The sequence below is a fragment of the Gracilinanus agilis genome, chromosome 4, assembly GCF_016433145.1.
Source record: "Gracilinanus agilis isolate LMUSP501 chromosome 4, AgileGrace, whole genome shotgun sequence".
Taxonomy (NCBI): domain Eukaryota; kingdom Metazoa; phylum Chordata; class Mammalia; order Didelphimorphia; family Didelphidae; genus Gracilinanus; species Gracilinanus agilis.
Window position 1 is genome coordinate 112,546,861 of NC_058133.1, and position 25,589 is coordinate 112,572,449.

The 25,589-nt window shown below is 43.0% G+C and overlaps 1 protein-coding gene across 1 annotated transcript in view; it reads right to left on the reverse strand.

The window, feature by feature from the left end:
- PLXNA2 (plexin A2) overlaps positions 1–25,589 on the reverse strand; it is a 372,723-nt gene that overhangs the window by 36,411 nt on the left and 310,723 nt on the right. Inside the window, exons 13-16 of the mRNA XM_044674946.1 lie at positions 18,359–18,510; positions 7,156–7,273; positions 3,757–3,893; positions 443–610 (exon numbers count right to left, since the gene is read on the reverse strand). Coding sequence (XP_044530881.1) covers positions 443–610; positions 3,757–3,893; positions 7,156–7,273; positions 18,359–18,510 — 575 coding nt within the window. The remainder of the gene's footprint in view (positions 1–442; positions 611–3,756; positions 3,894–7,155; positions 7,274–18,358; positions 18,511–25,589) is intronic.

Genomic DNA, 25,589 nt, shown 5'->3' on the forward strand with positions numbered 1-25,589 from the left:
CCTTCCCTTCCCTTCCCTTCCCTTCCCTTCCCTTCCCTTCCCTTCCCTTCCCTTCCCTTCCCTTCCCTTCCCTTCCCTTCCCTTCCCTTCCCTTCCCTTCCCTTCCCTTCCCTTCCCTTCTTTTCTTTTCTTTTCTTTTCTTTCCCTTACCTTCCATCTTGGAGTCAATGTTGTGTATTGGCTCCAAGGCAGAAGAGTGGTAAGAGCTAGGCAATGGAGGTCAAGTGACTTGCCCAGGGTCACACAGCTAGGAAGTGTCTGAGGTCACATTTGAACCCAGGACCTCCTGTCTCTAGACCTGGCTCTCAATCCATTGAGCCACCCCACTGCCCCGTGGATTTTCTTGATTAAGCTGCTCCTCAGGTCTTGCTGGCTCATGGTTTATTTGGGCTAGGGACATTCACAGTTCCCTTTCTGAGTTTTTTTCCTCCCTCCTCCTTACCTGGCAATACTCCACTCTGGCTCTATGCGCTGGACTCTGGGGTCATCGATGTACTCAAACTGCAGACTGCTGTCAACATGGGCTCGATCCACACTTACAGAAACAGGGACAGGGCCCAGGCCACGGGCTGATGGTGGGGAGACGCACACAATCTCATTCATAGATCTCCTAGCAGGGACACAGAAGGCAACAGAATTATGTGGGGAGCTGGACAGAGAGAGGAGGAAAGATGTCGGTCATTGGAAATGCATTTGCTTCTGGGGGATTCTCTGACACGGAATAGGCAACTGCGCAAAGCATGAAGGAAAGACCACTGGTTTGGCACCACAAAGACTTGGGTTTGAATGTCAGCTCTGTAACTCACTAACGAGGTGATTTTGGGGGGGGGGTCATGTGACCCCTTTAAGCGTCAATTTCCTCACCTCCAAAATGTGGACAGTAGATTGACAGGCTGGGCCAGAGATTAATGAGATCTTTGAGATGGTTTCATGCAACCTTCTTGTTTTTCAGAAAAGGAAACAGGCCCAGAGAGGTTCGGTAATATTTAACATATATGGTTATTATATGTTCAGTAATACTCACCCTAATAATCAGAGAAGGTTATTATTTATGTGAATCAAATGAGATGATGGACATGGACACATTTTGGAACTATTCTTTGTAAAATTCTTTACAAAGGACAAGGGAAATGACTGAAATGAAAAATAATGAAAAATTATGAGGGGCAAATGTTTTTTATAAGTATCCCAAGCTGGGTTAGGTCAGGAAGGTAGAGGACTGGGTAATGGGCAAAAGTCCCCCCAAATGTTCTAATAATAATAATTGTTAGCATTTATAAAGTGTTTTAATGTTAGCAAAGAGTTTTCTATGATATCTCATTTGATTCTCCCAACAATCCCAGCTCTTCTGGCCCCGTTTTACAGGTAAGGAACTGAACATGCCCAGGGTTACAGAGATAGTAAATATTTAAGACAGGATTTGAACTGATTTCCCTAGCTCAAAGGCCAATATTTTATCTACTGTGTCACCTAGTTAACTAGGTATCAAAGTCTGGAATGAGGGGGACATGAGATTTTGAGATAATTGCTTTTCTGTATAGTTGACTGGCCTCATTAGGGATATGATTGGTTACTGGGTGCTCCTGAAACTTAGGGAGCTTGCTAGGTCACTCCCATGAGCTGGGAGAGGATATTGGCAATCAGAGGCTAGCAAAGGGCCATGGAGTTATTAGTCAGTATCTGGTGATTTAGATCACTGAAATCATGCTCCTTTGGGGACAATGTCCCTATAGAGACGGGAGTAAAGCTGCTTAGACAAAGAGGAGAATTGGAAGTGAGAGATGCTGAAGAACTTTTACAAATAGCTCAATTATGATAAAGGATTTGAGGCTGGATGAATAACCATAGATCCCTCTGCATGTGTCTCTCAGTGGGAATTGCCCCAATAAGGAGAAAGCTTTAGTGGGTTCCGGATCCCTTGAAAGCCCTCTTAGCTCTCCCTTGGTATATTGAACATTAAAATATGCCAGGCTCTCAGCCACAGTGCCTGGAACATGTTAATTGACTAACAGAGAGAGGTGAGCTGAGGGTTTCTCCTTTTAGAGATGCTCACTGGATAGGAAAGCTTCTAATCTATGAGCAGGGACTGTGTGTTCATCATACTTCATAATATTCCATAACAGCTGCTCAATAAATACCTAATGATAACAATGGCAATAATTAAATGAACTTAGTATTTCTTTCCGACTGGGGATTCTCATGATCTACTCTGAAGGTTTTATTTATTTACTTTTAAAAGTGGGTCCTCAGACCCATTGATGAATGGCCATGGCAGCCAAGTTGATGAATTGTGTTCCTGATTGGAATAGGCTTTGGATTAGTATTGTGAAAAATGGCATGGAGGAATAGGTCCTACCATTCTGGAAAACAATTAGAAAAGTCACTGAACTCTGTACCTTTGAACCCAGGGATACTGCTACTAGTTACATGCCCCAAAGACAGAAGAAGGAGTAGTCCCATATACAAAAACTCTTTAGAGCAGTACTTTTTGAATTAGTAAAAAACTGAAGACAAAGTGGACTCACACTAATTGGGGAATTACTGGATAAATGATGACATATGAATGTGGTGGATTTTTATTGTAGTATAAGAACCAATAAAGATGAGAAATTTGGAGAAACTTAGGAAAATTTGTAACAACTGATGCAAAGTAAACCAGACAAAGAGAATAATTTACCCAACAAACACAAGAAAACAATTGAAGACAGCACTAAAATACATCAGGATTCCAATGTCTCCTCCCTTACCTTTTGAGAGGGTACAGAGTACTTCCATAAGACACCAAACACTGAGGAAAGGAATAAGACATACTCTTCTATGGCTAGCTTTCAGTTCCTAATTCTAATGCCTTCCCTTTGTTTATTGTCTCTAATTTATTCTGTTTAGCTCATCTGTACATATCTGTTTGCTCGTTCTCTCCCCCATTAGAGTGTGAGCTTCTTGAGGGCAGGGACTGTCATTTGCTTCTCTTTTGTATCCCCAACACTTAGCATAATAATATAATAAATGCTTGTTTTTACTTTATTAAAAATAATCCTTATATTCTGTCTTAGAATTGATTCTAAGTATTGGTTCCAAGGCAGAAGGGAGGTAAGGGCTAGGCAGATAGGGTTAAATGGCTTACCCAGGATCACACAACTAGAAAGAAACCTCTGTCTAGGGCCAGATTTGAACCCCAAATATCCCTTCTCCAGGCCTGCATCTCTATCCCCTGAGCCACCTAGCTGCTTCAGTAAATGCTTATTGACTGTTTCCCTAATAGCACACTGGGGAAAGGCACTGGCAAAAGCTATATTGGGAAAACAACACATTGACCAAATCAAGTTCGTCCTTGAGAAACTCAAGCCTTTCTTGATCCCCAACCCTGAATTATTAAGTGCCGTCCCTCATAATGTGCTATTGACCAATGGTGACTTCAGAGGGCTGATAGTGAAGCATCTCCCCTTTCAGAAGAGAGATGGCGGACTCTGGGTACTGAATAAGACTTATGTAGTCAGTAATGGCCAATGTGTTGCTTTGTTTTCCTTAACTATCCCTTGTTATTAAGGAGGATTTTAATGGGGCATGTTGGTAGGGAAGGGGGGAAGCACTTAATTGGGAAATGCCAACAATGTAAAAAAAAAAGATCAATAAAACTTAGGAAAAAAGAAATAGCATTGAGGCAAAAGGATAAGACAGAGACACATGTGCATGGTCACACACCAACACACACACAATATATTCACAACCCCCAGTAGGCCTATTAGCTTCTCTTACCCATAGAATTCGCAGGTCTGATTTCCCAGGAACACAGTTACGCTACTCCCAGCTCCTAGGTAATGGCCAGTGATGGTCACCATGGTGCCTCCAGACTCTGGGCCCCTAATTGGAGCAAGTGACATCACTGTTGGGTTCTTTGGAATAAAGCAGAGAAAAGGAATCATTGCTCAGATATTGTAGAGAGTGTGGAGTCTCGGTGAGACTTAAGGATAGGGAGAGGTACCAGCCACCTGCTTGGGATGGAGATTTCCTCTTTCCTTGTCCTTTCAAGCCCAAAGGCTTTCTGCTGCTGCTCGGTGGCTGACCCTGTATCTGGGAGCAGCTTTGGGGCATGTTCAGTTTGTATCAGGGCCATGTCTCTGAATTAATCGCCTCCCTGGGGAGCTTGGTGCTCATAAAGCTGATGGGAAGGCAGGTGCGACACTGATTGATCTATCAATTAGTTTACAAATTGAGGACAATTTGAAAATGCTTCCCTATCAGGAGCTGGTGCCAATTCCCTCCGTCATAAAATCAATGTGGCTGAATAAAGAGCCCTTGCCCAGCATCGAAGCACCATGAAACAGAAGCCCCTTGCTATGGCTGTAAGTGTCCCAAACTTCCCTTTGGAACACTAGGGAATAGCCCTAGGATGGGTCGTGGAGATCTGGAAGGTGTCTAACAAGGCTATGAAAATAAGCCTTTGGCCCCATAGCCTGGGCAGGAAAAGAAGCAGCCAGTGGACTTAATTTAAGGGAAAACAATGAAATACTTCTGCCTTGAGAAATTGTATGGGATGGGAATAAATAGCTAGTATTTATATATCCCTGGAAGTTTGTAAAGTGTTTTACAAATATTATCTCACCCAGTTTTTACAACAATCCTGGGAGGTGGGTGCTAATATTCCCATTTACAGATGAGACAACTGAGGCTGAGAGACACATAGCCAGAGTTGGATGCCAGATTTGAACTCAGTTCTTCCTGATTCCAAGTGTGGTACTCTATCTGAGGTTTGAGTTGTGGTCCTTGCATAGCCACTGTGTGACCTTGTACAAATCACCCCTTCTTGCTTAGGCCTTAATATCTTCACCTATAGATGAGGCATCAGACTTGGACAGTGACTATCTCTTTGGTTCTTAGTTTTCTCATCTGTAAAATGAAGGAATTAGGTGAGCTAGATCAGATTTGTTAAAGTGCTCAAGCATTGCTGAGACCTAACATGGTTGAACCAGTTTAAAATGCAATTGGGAAATAACTAACAAAATAAATAAAATGCTATAGAACACAGATAATATTAAGAGGTGGTTTTCTAAGTGCATGTGAGGCCCAATGTGTATTTTTATGTATAGTTTAGTGGCTGTAGCACTTTTGGGCTAAATGTTTTATAAGATCTCTTTCAGTCCTAATATACTCTGAGTTTTGGGTTCCTGCTGGCTCTCAGAGCTGCTCTCTTTTGTTTGTTTCTCATGAGATTACTTCATTGGAATAGTGTAAGGGATGCTAAAAAATACTTATTAGCAGCGAGAAAAAATATCTTTTAGTGGAGAGAGGGGTGGGAAAGATGAATAGTAGGAGAAAAAAGGTGGGGGAAGCCTTTTGTGGTATTAAAGAACTGGAAACAGGGAGTGCTAGCCAATTGAAGAATGAATTAGACTAATATATAGATGTAATAGAATATTATTGCATTGACTACTATGAAGAATTCAGAAGATCTGTAGGCACTGATGCAAAGCAAAGAAAGCAGAACCAAAAGAAAAATCTATATGACTATAATGGGGTGAAGGAAAATGACCTTGAAAGATATCAGATCACTTCAGTGACTGGTAATGACTTTTATAAACTGCTGGTGATTCGTGCCTCCCTCTGGTAGATTATAGGTGCCAAATGAGGCCCATGTTGCTAGATGTGGCCAATGTATTGATTTGTTTTCTTTAATTGTATCTTTTTGTCACAAGGAGGAATTTTTTAGGGGATTTTTGGGTCAGTGGGAAGTGTTAGTAATGTAAAACCAAAATGAGCGGTGGTAAAAACATTGTTTTAAAAAGAAAATGATGGGGGTAGGGGTGGCGGCAGCGGCGGCGGCGGCGGCAATGAGGTGCCGCAGTAGATAGAGTGCCAGGCCTAGAGATTGATTGGAGGTCCTGGGTTCAAATGTGGCCTCAGACAATTCCTAGCTGTGTGACCTTGGGCAAGTCATTAAATCCCAAATGTCTGGTCCTTACTGCTCTTCTGCCTTAGAGCCAGTAATGATTCTAAGATGGAAAATAGGGGTTATTTAAAAGGAAAGAAAAGAAAATGGTGGTGGGGATGAGGTCAGGAGGAAATTAAATTCTGGAGGTGAAATATATCAGGATGAAGACAAATTTGTGGTGAATGATTTTTCTATTTTTTCCCCCTTTTTGGGACTATGTATGCTTTTATATAAGTACGTCAAAGGTACAGTTTACAGATAAGAAAGAAATATCAAGCATTATCTTTTAGAAAAATTTCAAATTTGGAATCCAAACAGAATCAGAGTCACTTTGAGTTTCAGAGTTGGCAGAGATTTCTGTGGCCATCTAGTTCACCCTGTACATGAAAGGTGCCCTCCCTATACCATACCCAATGAGTGATGTCCAACCCTTGCTTAAAGACCTCAGAGAAGAGGAGGGAGCCAGTGTTTTTTCCAAACTGTTGCAAAAGCTGAGTTTGAATGACCCCATTTACTTTTTAATGAACAACTTGCTGTAGGGGTGCAGGCAAGTGTCAAGTTGTGGACTTCGGGGCCCTAGAAGCAAGTTATTGATAGGTGTACTAATATAGCCTCAGCCCTAGGGATAGCCTTCAGGAGGCCATACCTGTTGCCTGGATTTGTGCCTGCAGAGGTGTTTCCAGGTGTATCTCTGAATAGGTGAGAACACAAGGCATTTTACCACATACACTCCCACACATACTCCCTGCAGGCTTTCATTAACTCTTCCAAATTCTTACAGACACCATCCTTGGCAGAAAGAAGCATCCAGATAAATATAATACTATTTAATTAGATCCCTCAGGCGATGTGTCCTCGTTAAGCTGGAATTAGATGAGGATGTCACATTGGCAGGGCCAACATGACCCATCAGCCTTAACCTGCCCTTCTCCGACTGCTGTTCTGAGCCACCTTCGAGGAAAAACTCAATTCTGTGCTGCTTAGAAATTTGGCCAGATACCCTAAGGGCTTCGGAAGTTGCCAGAGCCTAGTTAGATGTGGGTCATACACCCTGTCCCATTCTGGGAAAAGCAAAGAAACTATTTTTCCTAAAAGGTTTTCTGCAGGAGGCTCTGTTATAAAAAGAACCCTGGAGTTCTGGGTCTTGGAACCTTCCTAGGAAAGGTCTAGAAGAAGGTTTTTTTTATTGCTCTCTTTCTTAGTCTGGCCCATAATCCTATACTCACCACAAAGGTATACTGTTGGTGGGACGTGGTCATGAACTCTGGCTTACACTCGCCGATGCATAGGCGCACAGGACCGGAACTGATTCCTGGGTGTGCGTGACCCATTTCACAGACAATCCTGAGGACACACAGAAAAGTCCTGGTTAGAGAAGCTTAGGGGAAAATGTTTCCACTCTATTCCCTTTGACTCTGGAGAATAAATTAACATAGTCTTGAAAATAAGGATCCACCATGTACCAGCCCATTGGAATGGCTTACTAGCCCGTAGCCATCCTAGGGAGAAAAATTTGGTCAGCATTTTTTCCTTCTTGCTTATATAACACATCTTTGCTTTCCCCAGACAAGTAGTTGAGGGGTTATTTGCCAAGCTCGCAAGCCTGGTTTCTTTCAACGAGCGAGTTTAAAAAAGAGGAATAGTTATAACTGACAATTTGCTGAGACGGTAAGATCCAGACTAGGGCGCTCCTAGCAAAATGGGATGAGCGGAGTCCCAAGACCCGAGGGAAGGCATGAGTTCATTAAGAGATCAGTTGACATCGGACTCCCACTTAATAAGAGGGAGAGAGACCCGGCAGAAGAGGCACTCGATGCAGCCCTGGGTTTGGAAGACACGCCTGATCTGATGCTAATAGAGAGAGCTGGAGGGAAGAGAGGTGAGTAGAACTCACGGTGAGAATTCTCTCTCATCCGGTCCAGATCAATACCCCCGGTGACTACTTCCAAGGCGTCTGAGAGAGCCACAACGAGGCCATTTAGACACTGATGCTGTCACCACAGGCACAGTCTGGAAAAGGCGGGCGGCTGGGAGACGGGAGAAGAAGGGGATGGCCATCCAGCTTGTTCCTTCGTTTCTTCTTCTACATGTGGAATTGGGGGAAGGTTCGACTACTCCCAGTTGGAAGGGGTACCCCAGAGCAGAGGGAAGCTCGACCTTCTACCCATGGTGGCCCTGATTGTGAGCAGGGGGCCAGAAGGGAAGCCAGAGTCAGCCCCCAGCACAGCGGGGAGTGAGGAAAGCAAACTGTCCTCCACAACAATCCACAGCGTTATCACGGCTCTGTGGGGAAGATCCCTGCTTAACTGAATGATTCTTGATTCTTATCTCAACAGCTTCTCTAGGAGTGAAGGTAACCAAACACAGATTCCATTTGGAAGCAATAAAGCTTGCTTTAAACAAACACATAGCATGCTCGCACAGCCTTGGCACGTCACTGATCTCAGAACAGTTAATTCTAAATAAGTGCATTGCCTGCTGGTAGATCTTAACATAACACGCAATAATGGTCTTCTCATGCTCTGCATATGAGATGCAATAAGGTAGTGGGGCACCCCGGAGGAGGTGCTCCCCCTTTCTAGCCATATACATAAATTAATTATGGATCTGAAGTCAATATCATGATGATGGTGATGATCAATTAGCATTTTTACATGGAACTATCTCCTTAAACCTCATTAGTGGAGCACTTGAAAGGCTTAATTGAAAGTACTATCAGTTGTTATTTTCAGGCTGCTACCTGCTTGGCGTAATAACTCTCACTCTTCTTGGAGCCTGTTCCCGCCCAGGATATCGCAGGGGTCAGGATTATACCGCAGAGATCAGAGGTCTAAAGTTAAATGTGGCCATTCTGGTTTACACCCCACTTCTTTTATGGGTGAGGAAATTGAGACCCTGGGAAGTAACTTCCAGTGACTTTCTTAATAGCACACAGGTAGTAATGATCAGAGGTGGGATTTGAACTCAGGTCCTCTGACTCAAGAGCCAATACTTTTCCCACTATGCCACAATGCCCTGGAAATTCTCTCATTCACTTCCTTATTATTTAGAGTAGCTCTCCAGAATACTAACAAATACAATGACTAATATGCCCTTAGTTACACTTTCAAAGTAGTTTCACACCTTATCCTGTGTAATACAGCTGGGTCTCTACTAGTGCAAATAACCAGGTTCATTCGGTGGTTGCTTTCTTTGAATTGTAACATATTTTCACTGGGCTAGAACCAATGGCCATACCTTACATGGACTCTGAATAGTACAAACTCAAATAATGCAGCCATTTCACTGGATTCATTATTTGCCCTAAATAGGACCTAGCTCTCCTGGGAAGAGCATCATCTTAGGAGTAAGAAGTCCTGAGCAACCTTATGCAAATGCGTGTGTACATGACTTTGCACAAATCCCAAATACTCTCTTCAGTCTCTCTTAGCTTTCTCCTCTGTTAAATGGGAATAATAATATTGTGCTCCAAGGAAGATGCTTTGTAAACTACAAAAGAAAAGCTAAATTTGAATTATTATTATTTTAGATCCTTCTAGCAATTCTGTGAGGAAGGCATGGTGGGTGTTATGATCTTACTTGACAAATGAGGAGCACTGGGGTGTGGGTGAGATGGATTGGGTACAACAAGAAGGGAGGGAATGATGGGGAATATCAAGGAGGACCAAACTTTCCTTCTTAAAGACCTCTCTATTCCCCTTCAGAAATTCTGAGAGGAGGCAGCTGGGTAGCTCAGTGGATTGAGAGTTAGGCCTAGAGACTGGAGGTCCTGGGTTCAAATTTGGCCTCAGACACCTCCCAGCTGTGTGACCCTGGGCAAGTCACTTAATCCCCATTGCCTAGCCCAGTGATGGCAAACCTATGACACACACCATTTTCTTTTCTTTAAAAAATTTTTTTTAAAACCCTTACCTTCTGTCTTGGAGTCAATACTGTATATTAGCTCCAAGGCAGAAGAGTGGTAAGGGTAGGCAATGGGGGTTAAGTGACTTGCCCAGGGTCACACAACTAAGAAGTGTCTGAGGCTAGATTTGAACCTAGGACCTCCCATTTCTAGGCCTGGCTCTCAATCCACTGATCTACCCAGCTGCCTCCTCTAAGAATTTCCAAAGGGAAATAGAGAGGTCTTTAAGAAGGAAAGTTTTCTTGAAGTGACACACCACCTGAGTTATGCTTGTTTTTTTTTTTTTTTTTTTTTTTTTTGGCGAATTTTGACACACCAAGCTCAAAAGGTTATCCATCACTGGCCTAGCCTTTACCACTCTTCTGTCTTAGAACCAAAACCCTGTATTAATTCTAAGGCAGAATCTAAGGGTTAAAAAAAAAGAAAAAGAAATTCTTATAAACTTTTATCTTACCTTATTCTCTTTATTGTTAGGATTATATTATATATTTATTAGACATATGTAACTATACATATATTATATATATGCATATATTCTTTATATATTTATTCTGTATATACTTAAATTTGTCTGTTATGTCCCTCAATAGAATGTATGATTTTTGAGAGTAAGACTGTTTTATTCTATATTCCCAACACCTAGCAGAATTCCTGTTCACATAGAAGGTGCAATATGTAAGGAAGGAAGGGAGAGACAGAAAGAGAGAAAGAAGGAAGGAAGAAAAGAAGGAAGGAAAAAAGAAAGAAGGAAAGAAATAAGGAAGGAAAGAAAGGAGGAAAGAAAGAAAAGAGGAAAGAATAAGAAAGAAAGAAAATGGCTTTGCTAGTTTAGAGACCTAAGGATAAAAACAATATTGAGACTATATCCCCTAGGCATCCTGAATGTTATGCTAGTATTCATGCAAGTTTAAAAACAAAAACAAAAACAAAACAAAAATAAAAGAAGATTTCCAGCACATTGGATGGATTATGGCAGATATGCAGAAAACCATTGGTAAGAATCTCAAAGGATTAAAAGTATGGGCTGTGTTCCACACCATTGTCAGAAGTAGTGTTTATTCTGCTGATATCATGATTCTGTTGAAGGTTGGTCTGTCTGTCTGTCTGTCTGTCTGTCTGTCTATCTATCTATCTATCTATCTATCTATCTATCTATCTATCTATCTATCTATCTTCCTTCCTTCCTTCCTTCCTTCCTCCCTTCCTTCCTTCCTTCCTTCCTTCCTTCCTTCCTTCCTTCCATGTGTGTGTATGCACATGCAAGCTAGGTGGCAGAATAGATAGAGAACTGGTCCTGAGGTCAGGAAGTTCCATGTTCAATAGATATGTGACCATGAGCAAGTCATTTAACCACTTTCAGAAATAGTCAATGGGGATAACAGTAACAGCTACCCTAAAGATTGTTGTGAGAATCAAATGAGTTAACATATATAAAATGCTTTGTAAATCTTGAAGTATTATACAAATACTATCTATTATTATTATTAGTCAAGTATCTATGACATATCTTTAAAAAAAAGAACCAACCTACTATGGAGGGATTAGTTTAAAATGTAAATAAAGAAAGCAAACTATAACTTAATCAATTGTAGCATGTCTATGATGAGGTAAACTTACAAAAATGGCAAATGATGTCTGAATGGGTTCTGAAAAAGTTGTCACAGATTTAGAAAATTGGAAGGGACTTTTGGAATCATTTGCTTTCTCTGATAATCTTTAAAACTTTGTATTTTTACATAATTTACTTTAACATTCACTTAAAAAACTTTTAAGATCCAAATTCTCTCTGTCCCTCCAGCTCCTCCCCTAAGGTTGAGGTCTGAAGAGGTTGAGTAAAGTGCTAAAGGTCACACAGATAATAAGTAACAGATCAGCCAAAATTTGAATTTAGGTCTTTTCATAATAAACTTAATGTCCTTTCCATTATTCCACATTGCTCATCAATGGATAAGACCTTGTCAGACTTTTTGTCTGACTCTGAGAGAGTACGCCCTGCCTGACTGAGAGGTTCACATGGCAGACATACTCCTAGGTTGTTGTTGGTGAACCTATGGCACATGTGCTAGAGGGGGGCACTCAGAGTCCTCTCTGTGAGCACCCCCACTGTCACCCCAGCACAGAGTTCACCAGAGTTCGTTACTAGAAAGCCAGAGAGATGCAGGGCTGGGATGCTCCCCTCCCCCTCTTCATGCACACCTGAGGACATCACCCTCCCCTCTAAAAAATTCATCATCACTGTCCTAGGTGGAAATAGGCATGGAATGAGGTAGGAAGGAGAAAGAAAAAGGGAGTAGGGGAAGGGAATTTCTAGTTGTTCCTAGGCCTGGGAGGGGGGAAGAGCACAATAAGTGTTGGTGTCTAGTCTTTTATGATAGCAGAAAATACACAATTCACACAATGTCATTTTATAACTTGTGAGATACCTTCTTCACAGTAAGCCTGTAAAGTAGTATTAAGTCCATTTTAAAGTTCAAAATATTGAGGCCTGGAGAGGTAAAATAATTTGCCCACAGTTACACAACTGTGAAGTGGAGAAGCCAGGATTTGAACATACCCCTAAGTCTAGTGCATAGCCTTACTGTATGACCCAATACAGTATAATCAGTAAATAAACTAAAATAAACTAAAAGAACTTTCCCATTTTATTTTTGTTTGACTTTCCTGGGATTCCATGTCCACTAGGACAGGAAGTCCTTGAGTGAGTTTGCTATAAATAAAGATGTCTTCTAAGGAGCCAGAGAAGAGACTGATATGATTTAAAAAAGGTGGGGGAGGTATTAGATGAAACTTGTGTTGGGAATATGGCAAAGTAAGATTTCATATCCAAGATATGGAGAGTGTCCAGAAAGATCTACACATGCTTCCTAGGGCTGGAGATGCATCTGAAGTACTGAGTATAGAAGGCAAACAAAGAAAAGCCTTGGGCTTGGGAACAATGTTGAAGTAGCTGGTATACCATAGAAAAAAACCACTTAATTCTATAAGTAGAGGATCTGGATTTGAATCTAGATTTTACTACTTTCTAATAGTGAGATCTTGGACAAGTCAGTTTCCTTTTTGGGGTCTTTGTTTCCTTATCTCTAACATGAGAGCCACGGCCTAGAGGAATCCTAAAGGTCTCTTCCAACTTTAAAACTCTGGGTTCTTCTTTGGTGTCCAGCTGGACTGGGGGTGGTTGGGATGGAGGCAGGCCTTTGGTCAAATTTCTAATGCGATAATCATACCCTGTTGATGAAGGTCTAAGAAGACCTGATTAGCACACATCTAATGATGGTGGTTGGGGAATGTTGCTATAAGATTGGGGTCAGAAACAAGGTAAGATTTTGCAGCTTGGATATATCTTACAGCTAAATCCTGAGGAAGGAAACCTAGATGGCGAAGGGCCTTGAGATCATGCCATATGAGGATTGGTTGAAGGAAATGGGGATGTTTAGCCTCGAGAAGAGGAGCCTTAGGGGAGACATGATAACTGTCTTCCAGTATTTGAAAGGCTGTCATGTGGAAGAGAGATTAGGTTTTTTTTCCTTCTCCTACTTGGCCTCAGAAGGCAGTTCTAGGAGCAACCTCAGGGAGCAGAGAGGCAGCTTTTGGCTGAATGTAAAGGAAAACTTCTCTGACAATTAGAGTCTTTCAAAAGAGGAGTGGGTTGACTAGGAGGGAGTGACTATTACCTCATTGGCAGTCTTTAATGAAAGCCAGTGACTTCTTATAGGATATGTTAGAAAGAATGTTCTTATTTACATTTGGGGTGGATGAGGTGGCCCCAAAGATCACTTCTAACTACAGTTCTGTGATTTGAATGCCCCAAGTCCCAAGCTCCATTTCCTTACTAAGCAATAAATGATTTCTGCTAATATCCCCTGATTCTGTCCTTAATTTGAAACTCGAAAATAAAAATCCCCAAATGTTAAAAATTGTTTTTATGTATAATTGGGGGAAAATAAAATATTATTAATATATTGAAAATAGTTCCTTATAGGGCCAAAGCTCAGCACAGTTGGGAAATGTTCTCTTCTTTGACTTTGTGCCTCCTCTTGCTTTTAGCATTCTAAGTTCCCACTTCCCACTCTCCCCATAAACTTCCCAGAAACCCATTGCATTAGTAGCAACAATGGCTATTAAGGTACTTTTCTTTTTGTTGATCTACAGAGTTGAGGGGACGGCTCAATACACAAAGTGCCAGGCCTGGAGTGAAGAAGACTCCTCTGAGTTCAAATTTGGCTTAAGATTCTATCTGTGTGACCCTGCACAAATAAGTTAATCCTACTTGCCTCAGTTTCCTCATCTGTAAAATGAACTGGAGAAGGAAATGGTGAACCACTCTAGTATCTTTTTTTCCTAAACCCTTGCTTTCTGTTTTAGAACTGATGCTAAGTATTGTTTCCAAGGCAGAAGTGAGTAAGAACTAAGGAATGAGGATTAAGTGAATTGTTCAGGGCCATGCAGGTAGGAAGTGTCTGAGACCAGATTTGAACCCAGGTCCTCTGAAATCCAAGCTTGGCTCTCTATCCATTGAGTCACCTAGCTGCCCCTCACTCCAGGCTCTGCCAAGAAAATCTCAAATGAGGTCATAAAGAGTTGGACACTAAAAAATAACTCAACAACAATAACAAAATTGAGGGTTAGATCATAGAGACAATACAGCTTAGTGGATAGATAGCTGGTCTCTAAGTCAGAAAGAATTGCTCTGATATATGCTGTCTGTGTGACCTTGGGCAAGTTGTATAACCTCCTACTGCTCTAGGCAGCTTTCTAAAATCATAAATTATAGAGGTGTTGACCTGCATGGGTGGAGGGAATTTCCTCATTTAGGATTTTCATGTAGGAATGAAATCATCCATCTAGTCCCTATTCCTCTCCTACACTAGATGAAATATGGCTGGGTGAAAAGAGAACTAGATATGGAGTCCTTAGCTCTGGGTTTGGATCTTGGCTCTGCTATTTACCAGAATGACTCTGGCAGATTGCCAACTCTTTCTTTTTCTTTTTTTTTTTTTTAACCTTAACATCTTAGAATCAATATTGTCTATTGCTTCCAAGACAAAAGACTGATAAGGTCTAGGTGATGGGGGCTAAGTGATTTTCCCAAGGTCACACAGCTGGGAAGTATCTGAGGCCAGAATTGAACACAGGTCCCCCCATCTATAGGTCTGGCTTTCTTTTTTTCTTTTTTAAACTCTTACCTTCTGTCTTAGAATCAATACTGTGTATTGGTTCCAAGGCAGAGGAGTGGTAAGGGCTAGGCAATGGGGGTTAAGTGACTTGCCCAGGGTCACACAGCTAAGAAGTGTCTGAGGCCATCTAGGCTTGGCTTTCAATCCACTGAGCCACATAGCTGCCCTGCTATAAGCTAGGGAGATCTATAAACTGATGAGATCTTCTGAGATCCCTTTCGACTCTAGATCCTACGACTAAATTATATTCAAGACTGTCTTGGTTCTATCATTTTATGATATCTTTCTTTCCAGGCAAGTTTTACATTTTAACAGGGGTATTCAGGTGACACCCCATCAAAGAAGTGATTTCTGATGGTGGGAATTCCAGGCCCCATCTGGTAGAAATTTCATTATCTCACTGGTTCATTGTGCTGAGGTTTGCCAAAGCCAGCTTTCTTCCTTCCCCTCATGCGGGGTATATGGGTTGTAGGTGGCACTTAGCCAGCATGTAGGGCTGGAGGTAGTAGGGGGCGGCTAGCAGGGGTGAGCAGGGGAGGGTCTCTGAGCCCAAATCTGACACTCCAAGATGCTTCTGACCTTCCCTCTTCCTGAAGCACCTGCCTTGGCAAGGAAGGCACCAAAGCCAAATTGAGGGCCGTCTCCCCAAAGTTCCTGGTTACCCAGTCCCATCCCCTCACCCCCAGATCTATGGGGTGCAGATTACAGGCCTTTAACCAACATTAACCTAATTGCTGAGTGATAGATGGCACGGCATGAGCATATGGTGAGTCATTACCCAGCCCGCCAATCCCACCACTTCCTGGGCCCCTGCGCCGGGCCCTTCTAGCCAAATTCATCTCACGAAGACATCTGTAACGATCACGCCTGCTGCTCGCTGCCCGGGATGAAGGCTCTAATGATGTTAACAAACTTTGAAGCCTCGAGAGCTCTAATGAGCCCCGCACTGCTGGAAAGTGATGCTTGGATCCAGCTAGGCCTCAAGGCTCGCTCCATCCCTCCTGCCTGCCCCTCCAACAAGGAAGGAGACTAGGGTGGTTTTCAAGGGTAATTGCCAGCGAGGTGCTGCTGGGAGGGACCCCGACTCTGACCCTGCGTTTCTTACAGCTTGCTTTTATCTCCTCTCTCTCAGCACTGAATGAAGTTTCTTCCTCTCTTGCCAGGGAGCTAGCGCTACATTGGTGATATCTATGTGAAGAAGACAGAACTTGGGAATCAAGAGCCCTCAGCTAAAAGCAGTACATTCCCAGGGTCTATTCTGGGGAGACCTCTCAGACGTTCCACCACACTGTTCCTTTTTTTTTTTTTTTAATGGTGAATGACTGGGGAACCTGGAGGTAAGTGCTTGGAATTTGAGGGAAATTTCAGGTCAGCATGTCTGAGAATTCTGCCTAGATGTTAGGGTTATGGATTTAGAACTGGAAAAGACCACTGAGGCCAATCCATCATTTTATAGAGGAGAAAACTGGACCCCAGGGAGGTTAAAGCGATTTGCCCAAGACCACATGGGTAAGAAGTTTGAGAGGCAGAACTTGAACCTAGGACCTCTGTCTCCCACCAGTCAGCTCTCTTCCCTGAATCACACTATTTCCTAGCATCTGTCATCCCTAGAAAGGGCCCTCTTCGCATTGAGCTTCCCTAGTGGCCTTGGCTCCTGACCCTGTCATTCTTTCTCCAGTCATCCATACTGAAAATAAATCCAGCTCTCAAATACTGCCCATGTATTTTCTTTCTTTTTCTTTTACATTTTTCCTTCCCATCTTGCTTTCCGGATTTATCTCTCCTTTAAGCGCTGTTTTGTCCTCTTCTTTGAGAAGAGTTTGAGGAAAGGGCTAATTAGCTCCTGGGTCCCCTGAGGTCCTCACCCCAGGCTGACCACTTTTCTCTCCCCATCTGGAGTCGCACCAGCCCCTACAAATAGTGCTCTCTCTCAAAAACGAGTCTCTCCAACCTCCTCTCTTCCTGGAGAAGCAATGGCTGGTGGTGTTCTTGAACATCAGGCTGGGCTGAGATGGCTCTTAACACACTCAGGATTCCTAAATCCAGGAAGCCAGATTAGGAAACTCTGGAACCTTTGAAATGCTGGTGGCCAAGAACCACCAAGATGGCCAACTGTAAAGCGAGAAGAGGGAGGAGGACAGGAGAAAGTGGGAAAAGGAATGAGCTGACTATGCCCCACTGCCTGGCTCCCTTGGACTTTTTTTTCAAGGCTGCCATATTTTCCTTCTAGAACTATGTTCTCAGTAGTTCTGGGGTGACTTTATCAAAGGAATCATTTAGCATATCCTCACTGTCCTTCCCCCCCAAAACCCACGGTGGGAAGCTTCCCTCCCTTTTCTCCTGCAGTTCTCGGCCTACCGCCCGCCACCTTGGCCGCAACCAAATGAACACCCCAAATTGGAACATATGTCACTCCTGGAGCCCCGTCCGCCTGTCCGCCGCTACATGCCTATTTTCCAATTTCCAGCTGACATTTCCCTTAGTGAAATAAATGAATTTGCTCCGGCGGAGGCCCTGCTCGGATTAAGCTGCTGTCATAGCCCCATGCGCCAAACAAATTGTCGCCTGCAGCCCACCATGTGGGATGCATTCCAATGGGGGCTGGGAGGGAGGGAGATGAGGGTAGGGGCGGGATGGGAAGGAGATTGAAGGGCTGACGTTTGTGGGAAAAGTGTCTTGGCTGTGCTGACTGAGAGGCTGCATCGGAGCCTCGGACCCTGGAGGAGCTGGGAGCTGGGGGAGGTACAGGAAACAAACTTTCCTTAGCCTTCCCGTTTGGGGGCTGCCTCTCTAGCTCACACAAAGCAGTTTTGTAAGCAGAATGTGACTAGGAGACCATTTAGAGGTGACGAGTCCCAGGAGAGAGTCGCTTCAACTAGAACACCCTGGAGGTCCCTCCTAGCTTTGGGATGGGCACAAAGGGGAGGACCATTGCGGGGTGGAGGGAAGTAGGCTATGCAGGGAGGGTTTCCCATAGGACTATTTTCCCTTCCCTCAGCTGATGACAAGAAGAAAGGGGTGAGTCTGGTCTCAGAGAAGACCTTAGGAGGGGAAGAAAGCAAATTCATTCTCTGTTCTTGAAAGGGGTGCCTTTTCCAATGAAGTGAAGATAAGGTTGGGAGCAGCTGGGTGGCTCAGTGGATTGAGAGCCAAGCCTAGAGGTGGGAGGTCCTGGGTTCAAATCTGACCTCAGCCACTTCCTAGCTGTGTGACCCTGGACAAGTCACTTCACTCCCATTGCCTAGCTCTTACTACTCTTCTGCCTTGGAACCAATACACAGTATTGATTCTAAGATAGAAGGTAAGGGTTTAAAAAAAAGAGAAGGTAAGGTCGGAACAGGGCAAACTCACTGCTCAGCAATGATGTACTCCCCAGGGAGGGGGTTACACGGCACCCCGGCCACCTGCACGTGCTGGGCGATCTCAGAGAAGTCTAGACCCAGGTTTACTCCATGAATGGTCACTCGAGTCCCTCCTTCAGGGGGGCCGGACATGGTCAGGATCTGTAGAGGAATGAACAGTTGGGGTCAGTAAACCATGGTGACCAGCAGCAACATTATTGTCAAGAACGCTTGTCCTTTTTTTTTTTGTTTTTGTTTTTTAAATTTTAAACATTTATTAATATTTATTTTTAACATGGTTACATGATTCATGCTCCTACTTTCCCCTTCACCCAAGAACGCTTGTCCTTTCAAGAACGGGAAGGACTTGCAGGGATAGTTGGCTCTCGCTAACTTCATTTGTGTGATTCACTTTGGGGACTGCCCATGGCCCTGTCACTGGCTGTCGTAGAATAAGGAATCCAGGCTTATTGCACTATGTGGAAGAAAGCAGAACGGAGAAATATTGATCAGTGAAACACACCTTCCTCCAGAGAGGTGGGGGACGACAGGTTCAGCATGTTGGAACACTGTCGCAAGAGTTTACTGTATCAATTGGTTTTGCTTTACTTTTTCTTTATTACAAAGATGGGTTTAATAACAGGTGTGGTATTATGCTCTATCTGGAAATGATGGTGAAGTAAAAACAGAAAGTATCAACAATTTTTTTAATTGAAGGAGGTAAATCTGTAAAAAGAATCCATTTCAAAGAAAGAGAAATGATTTTCAGATTTTTTCTCTATACCCATTAGAAGGAAGTGAGGTTCCTGGATCTGAAACTGGACCTGAGAGGTCATCTAGTCCAATCCCAAGAGAGTAAAGTTGCTTATATGCTCAAGGTCATATAGGTAAAAAGTAGCAGGCCTGGAATTTGATCTCCTGATTCTGAATTTGCCATTCCTGCCATTGTTCTCCAATTGCCCCATTATCAATATAACTGAGAGTTCACAGTATCCCATTTTTCCATTTACAACAGACTCGGGCAATAGAAAGAGCAAGGGCTATGTTGTCAGATTCTTCCTGGGTTGTGTGCTGCTCCCTGAAGGTAAATGAAATCCTCCAGTTAATGCAAATTTTAGGCCCAATGGATAACATTGAATACATTCATATCCTGAGAGTCCTAGAATAATCTGAGTGTGGGTAATTTGGTGTGGTAGACAGGAAACTAGATTTGGGAGCAGAAAATCTTACTCCAAACTCCAGTGCTTTTTCTCCAACAGAATTCTGGCTTCCTTGATTTTTTTTTTAACATTTACTTTCGATTACTATGTATTGACTCTAAGGCAGAAAGATGGTGAGGGCTAGGTGATGGGGGTTAAGTGACTTGTGCAGGGTCACACAGCTTGGAAGTATCTGAGGCTAGATTTGAACGCAGGACCTCCCATCTATGGGCCTGGCTCTCAAGCTAATGAGCCACCCAGCTGCCCCCTGGCTTCTTTGATTTATTCCCCCATTCATTCCTGAAGGTGTTCAAGGCTACTACATCCTCAGTACTGAGCTAGATATTGAGGACATCAAATAAGTATGGCATAGCAGCACCTATCCAATAGGATATGATATGAAGCATATTGGATTTAGAGTGAGAAAACATGAGGTCAGACCCTGATTCTGCCACTTACTACTTATGTGAACTCGAACAACCTCTTTAGGTCTCAATTTCCTCATCTGTAAAATGAGCAGATTGGACAAGAAGGTCTCTAAGCTTCCTTTCCACTTAGGAAGAGTATGATTCTATGGCAGTGAATAGGGACCTCAGGCTCCAGTTGCATGTCAGTCACTTTTCAAGCTTCCTAGTTCTGGCCAAGATGCAAGAAATGGGCTGATGATCTCTATCGCACACATGGGGAATCTTCAATGCTACCTTCTTCACGAAAGCATTACTTATCACACCAGCTGGGAGTGATCTCTCTTCCTCTGTACTTATGGGATCATAGATTTCCAGCTGGATGAGACCTTAAAGGCAACCGAGTTTAACTCCCTCATTTTGTCGATGAGGAGAATTATGACTCAGAGGATCTTAGTGATTTATTTGTCCAGGCTGACACAGCCAGTAAAATATGCTGCCGAGGCTGGGTTTGAAAAAGGACTTGCTTTCTTCCACAGTACTTGGCCTGGCTAAGTTCATCATCATATGTTGCCTTATGTTGTCATTTTCTGAGTACATCTCCTATCTTTCCCCCAAAACTCGTTTCCTGAAAGTAGGAATTCCCAACCTAGAAAGCTTTGTATTTCTCAATTCAGTGACCCACACATTTGATTAATTGTTTTTTAGTCGCATCTGACTCTCCCTGACTTCATTTGGGTTTTCTTGGCAAAGTCACTGCAGTGGTTTGCCATTTCCTTCTCCAGCTCATTTGACAGATGAAGAAACTGAGGCAAATAGGGTTAAGTGAGTTGCCGAGGGTCATACAGCTAATAAGTATCTGAGGGCAGATTTGAACTCGGGAAGATGAGTCTTCCTGACTCCAGGCCAGGCACTCTATCTACTGTGCCACCTCGCCACCCTGTCTCATACATACATAGTCAGTATTTAATAAATAAGTATAAAGGAAAGATTTTCCCAAGCAGATCTACTTCTAGAATCAAAGAATCTTAAGAGTTGAAAGGGATCTGAGAGATGATCTGTTCTATCCCTCATTTCTTCCCTTTTCCTCCATTTGTCAAAATGTAGGCTTCTTGAATGCAGTCTGTCATGTAATAAGGAACCTAGACTTATTTCACTGTGTATGGAACAAAGCAGAATGAAGAAATATTGATCAGTGAAACATACTTTCTCCAGAAAGGTGGGAGACTTCAGGTCTAGAATGCTGAAACACTATTACAAGGGTTTACTGTATCAACTGGTTTTGTTTTACTTTTTATCCTCAGGGCTTAGCACTATGCTTGACACATAGTAAGTATTTAATAAATGTTTGTTGATTGATTGGAGAGAGTGACTCATCCAAGGTCTCCTGGCAAAATGCCAAGCTGAGACTAGACCTCAGGTCTCCTGGATAACTAGTTGCTTTCCTTGAACATGTTTTAGGTAACATATTGACTAGAACCCTTTCCTTAGGCCTATGAATTTATAAGTGCCACCATATTGTGGGCACCACTGGGATCCTCTGAGCTGCAGGGTGGGGTTAGCAGGGGTGTATATAGCTTGCAGGCATAACCAGGTCTCTCTCCCAGAAGCTGGGAGATTATGGGCAGAGAGATGATGGTGGCAGAGCCTACAAGACTGGCCAAATTATTATTGCTAATAATAATAATAGCTAACATTCATATGGCATTTTAAGGTTGGCCAAGCCTTGTATAATATCTCATTTTGTCCTTACAACAACCCTGTGAGGTAGGTGCTATTATTATAACCATTTTACAAAAGAGAAAACTAAAACAAGGGCAGCTAGGTAGCATAATGGATAGAGCTCAGGCCTGGAATCAGGAGGATCTGAGTTCAAATCTAGTCTCAGACACTTCTTAGCTCTGTGTTCCCCAATTGCTAGCCCAGTGATGGGCAAACTATGGCCTGTGGGCCAGATGCAGGCCCCAGAAATGTTCTATCTGGCCTAGACATTATTCCTAATCCGACGAATACAATGAGCAGGATGAATGATGATACAATGAAACTTCGAAAGAGTTGCCTTAGAAACAGACTGACAGATGAGCATTTCCTTTCCTTTGGCCCCCTCTTTAAAACATTTGCCCATCACTGCTTGCCCTTGCCTCTCTTCCGTCTTAGAATTAATACAAAGATAGAAGGTATAAAACAACCTGAGACAGGATTTGAACTCTGGTCTTCGTGATGTCAAATCTAGCACTCATTTCACTGTGTAACTTAGCTGCCTCAGATCCTTTCTCCCTTCCATGTCTGGGAAGACGTACCACCAAGTGTTTTCCTAATTGTCAAGAAGTCTTGGGGTTTTGGGTTTAACATGTGAGTGGCAGAGTCTTGACCTGTTGCCACCAAATTGAGGGTTCAGGTTCAGATGGCATTACTTACCTCTGCCCCAGCTGGGTCACTTCTTGACAGTGGGCCCATTTTCCACAGGCCACTTTGTCAATAGTGTGACTTTTTCCCTGGGAATAAATCATTCTACCTTATGAATTAAAAAATGGATGGATAGTAAAGATGCAAAGGAGGGCTTGCTGAGTATCTTTAAGCCTTCTCTACTTTGGGGGTCTGAGGAGAGCAGGGGAGGGGAAGGAGCTGCTAGTAATAACCTGCGGCCATTGGCCACCTATCTGCCTTTAGGGGTTCTAAAAATACCCAGTGACAATTGGGTTACCCCTTCTTCCCTCTCCTCCATCCTCCCACCCCTAGCTCCAGGTGCCTCAGGCCCCATGGGCTCTGGGAGCTGGAGCCTCGTTAGTGGGTCACTGGGAGGGGGGCTCCGGAGGGTTGCCACTGCAGGAGAACATCATTAGTCTCACAGTTGCCATTTGCCACTGGCTCTCTATTGAGGAGCTCAGGAAATAACTTTCTTCAGCCCTTGGGTCCCTTCAGCCCCTAGCCCCCTCCCCCCCTACAGATGCGGTACTCTTCTTCCCTCCCCCCTCTCCCTCCAGCCTCTGTCTTATATTCTCTCGGTTAAAAAAAAATAGTCTTTGCCTTGCTGTGGTTAATTACAACCTTTCAGAGAAGCTGAAAAATGAAATATTTCTGGGAACTAAAAATATTTTCTTCCTGCAGGTAGGGTAAGGAATTGTGATTTTATTATGGGGTCACTCTGGGGCACTGGCAAGTGACTGCAGGGGGTGGGGTAGCCCTGGATGTTAAGTTTTCAGAGCTCGTGCTTTGGGGGTAGTGGTTTGTCAGAGTCTTGGTTTGTTTTTATTATTGTAGGATAAAGCATGGAAAATATTTTTATAGGCAGTGCATAGATAATTCTCAACAATCCAGGATTTATAAGTGGAAGGAACCTTAGAGATCATTTCTCTCTCTTTCCCCTTTATTTTACAGATGAGGAAACTGAGACCTGGAAAAATGAAGTACTTCCATAAAGAAGACATAGTGGCACAGATAGGATTTGAACCAAGGTCTCCTGACTCCAAATCCAGTGCCTTTCGCACTAGGGTAGGCTGACCGGTTTGTTATTTACTGTAGGATAGTCCACAGCCCTCATTTTCTTGAGTGGTTTGTTATTGTAGGACAGCTTAGCAGCATAATCCTGTATCTGGTGCTTAGACATGAGGACCTTAGTTTATTCAATGATTAGCTGAGAGTGATACAGCTTTGCCAGGGGGGCATCAGATCAGGAGAGAGGTAGAGGCAGAGAATACAAAGCCTTGCCAAGTACCTTCTAACCTAGATGTCAGCTCTTAGGAGAATGAACTCGGGTCAGCCATTTCCCCCAAGAAATCACCAAGCCAGGTGTTTCCCCATTTCCATAGAATTTGGAGTGCATAATAGACTCTAGGATTCTGTGGACCATGCCATGGGTACCTGGAGCACATTTCTTACCAGGAGACACAGATGGCAAGCCACTCAAGTATTCAGTGAAACATTTTATAGGTGTACCTCACTTTAAATAAGGCAGAAATGTGAACATCTTGCTTTTTAAAAAATGGAAATTAGGGGATAATTGTTTGATTTTCGAGACGATTCACCACAGGGTTCCTTTAAATAACTAACTGCCCTAGAAATTTTAAAATTTAATTTGATTTATGCAAGTCTTATTTCAACATAACTTTGAAGGAATCCAATTGGAGGAAACACAAATTCACCCATACACAGGGCAAGGTCAGAGGGGTCTACCTAGAGGTGTACTAGTAAATATTTAATAATTGGCTCTCTAGAAGAAAAAAGAAGGCATGCACAATGAATTTTTACATTTAATCTGCATTATTAACATTGTCTCCATCACTTTAAGTCTAGACAATCCACAACACAATTAATCAAGCTGTGATTTGTAGCATCACTCAAACTGAAAGTATAACAGTGGACCCTCATAAGGCAGTGAGAGTTGGCTTCAGCATAGCAGTTCAGGTTTCTCCCTTTCCTTAAGTGGGTCCACCTAGAGGAGAATGGTTTGAAAGCAGCATGACAGAGTGAAAAGAGCACTGACTTTGAAATCAGAAGGCCAGGTTCAAATCTCAAGTCTGTTACTATTATCTGCATGCATCTATGATGACTATGATTCTATGACTGGAGTTGGAGAAGGGGGAAGGTGACTACTGGGAAAAGAATTAACAGCTGAGTTCCTAGAAACCCTAAAGAACAAAGGGAGCTGGTCAAAGTGGATTCTCTGTGAAGGAACCTGGGTCCCAGTTTTTTTTTAAAACCCTTTCCATTTAGTAATGGATACTAAATGTCAGTTTCAGGGCAGAAGATTGCTAAGGGCTAGGCAACTGGAGTCAAGTGACTTGCCCAAGGTCACACAGCTGGGAAGTGTCTAAGGTCAAATTTAAACCCAGTACCTCCTGTCTCTAAGCCTGGCTCTCTATCCACTGAGCCACCTAGCTGCCCCAGCTCCAGGTCTTTATTACATCATGTAGGACAAGTAGCAGTTCAAACCACATACCATCTCCTCCAGATCTAAAAAATCATCAGCACCAAGGCTCAGCAATGATGGGACTTGGGGATTGGAGATGACAGTCCTATGCAATGCCTATCACTGCTTGAATGATTTTCTTAATGCATAACTTTGGTCAGGTCATTCCTCTGTTAAATAATCTTCAGTAATTCTGAATAGCTATCTGTGAGAACTACAGGGAAAGTTCAAACTTCTTAGACTTGACTTAAAGTTCTCTATTTAAAGCTCTTGTGGGTACCTCAGACAGGGCTGCTAGGTGCTGCAGTGGACAGAGTACTGGACCTGGGACAAGAAAACTCATCTTCCTGAGTTCAGATCTGATCTCAGACACTTACTAATTGTGGGACCCTGAGTAAATCACTTAATCCTGTTTGCCTCAGTTTTCTCCTCTGTAAAATGAGCTGGAGAAGGAAATGGCAAACCACTCCAGTAACTTTGGCAAGAAAATGCCAAATGGAATCACGAAAAGTGGCATATAATTGAAAAATGATTGAACGACAGCATTTCACATATATTTCTCCACTGATTTTACACTTCTCCTTCATGATGGTGAACCTCCTGCATGGGTACCAAAGATGGTACACAGAGTTTCTCTCTGTGGGCACTTGACCACCCCTCCCCCTCCAGAGTTTGTTACTAGAAAGGCAGAGGGATTAGGGCGGAGTAGTTCCCTTCCCCCTCTCTGAC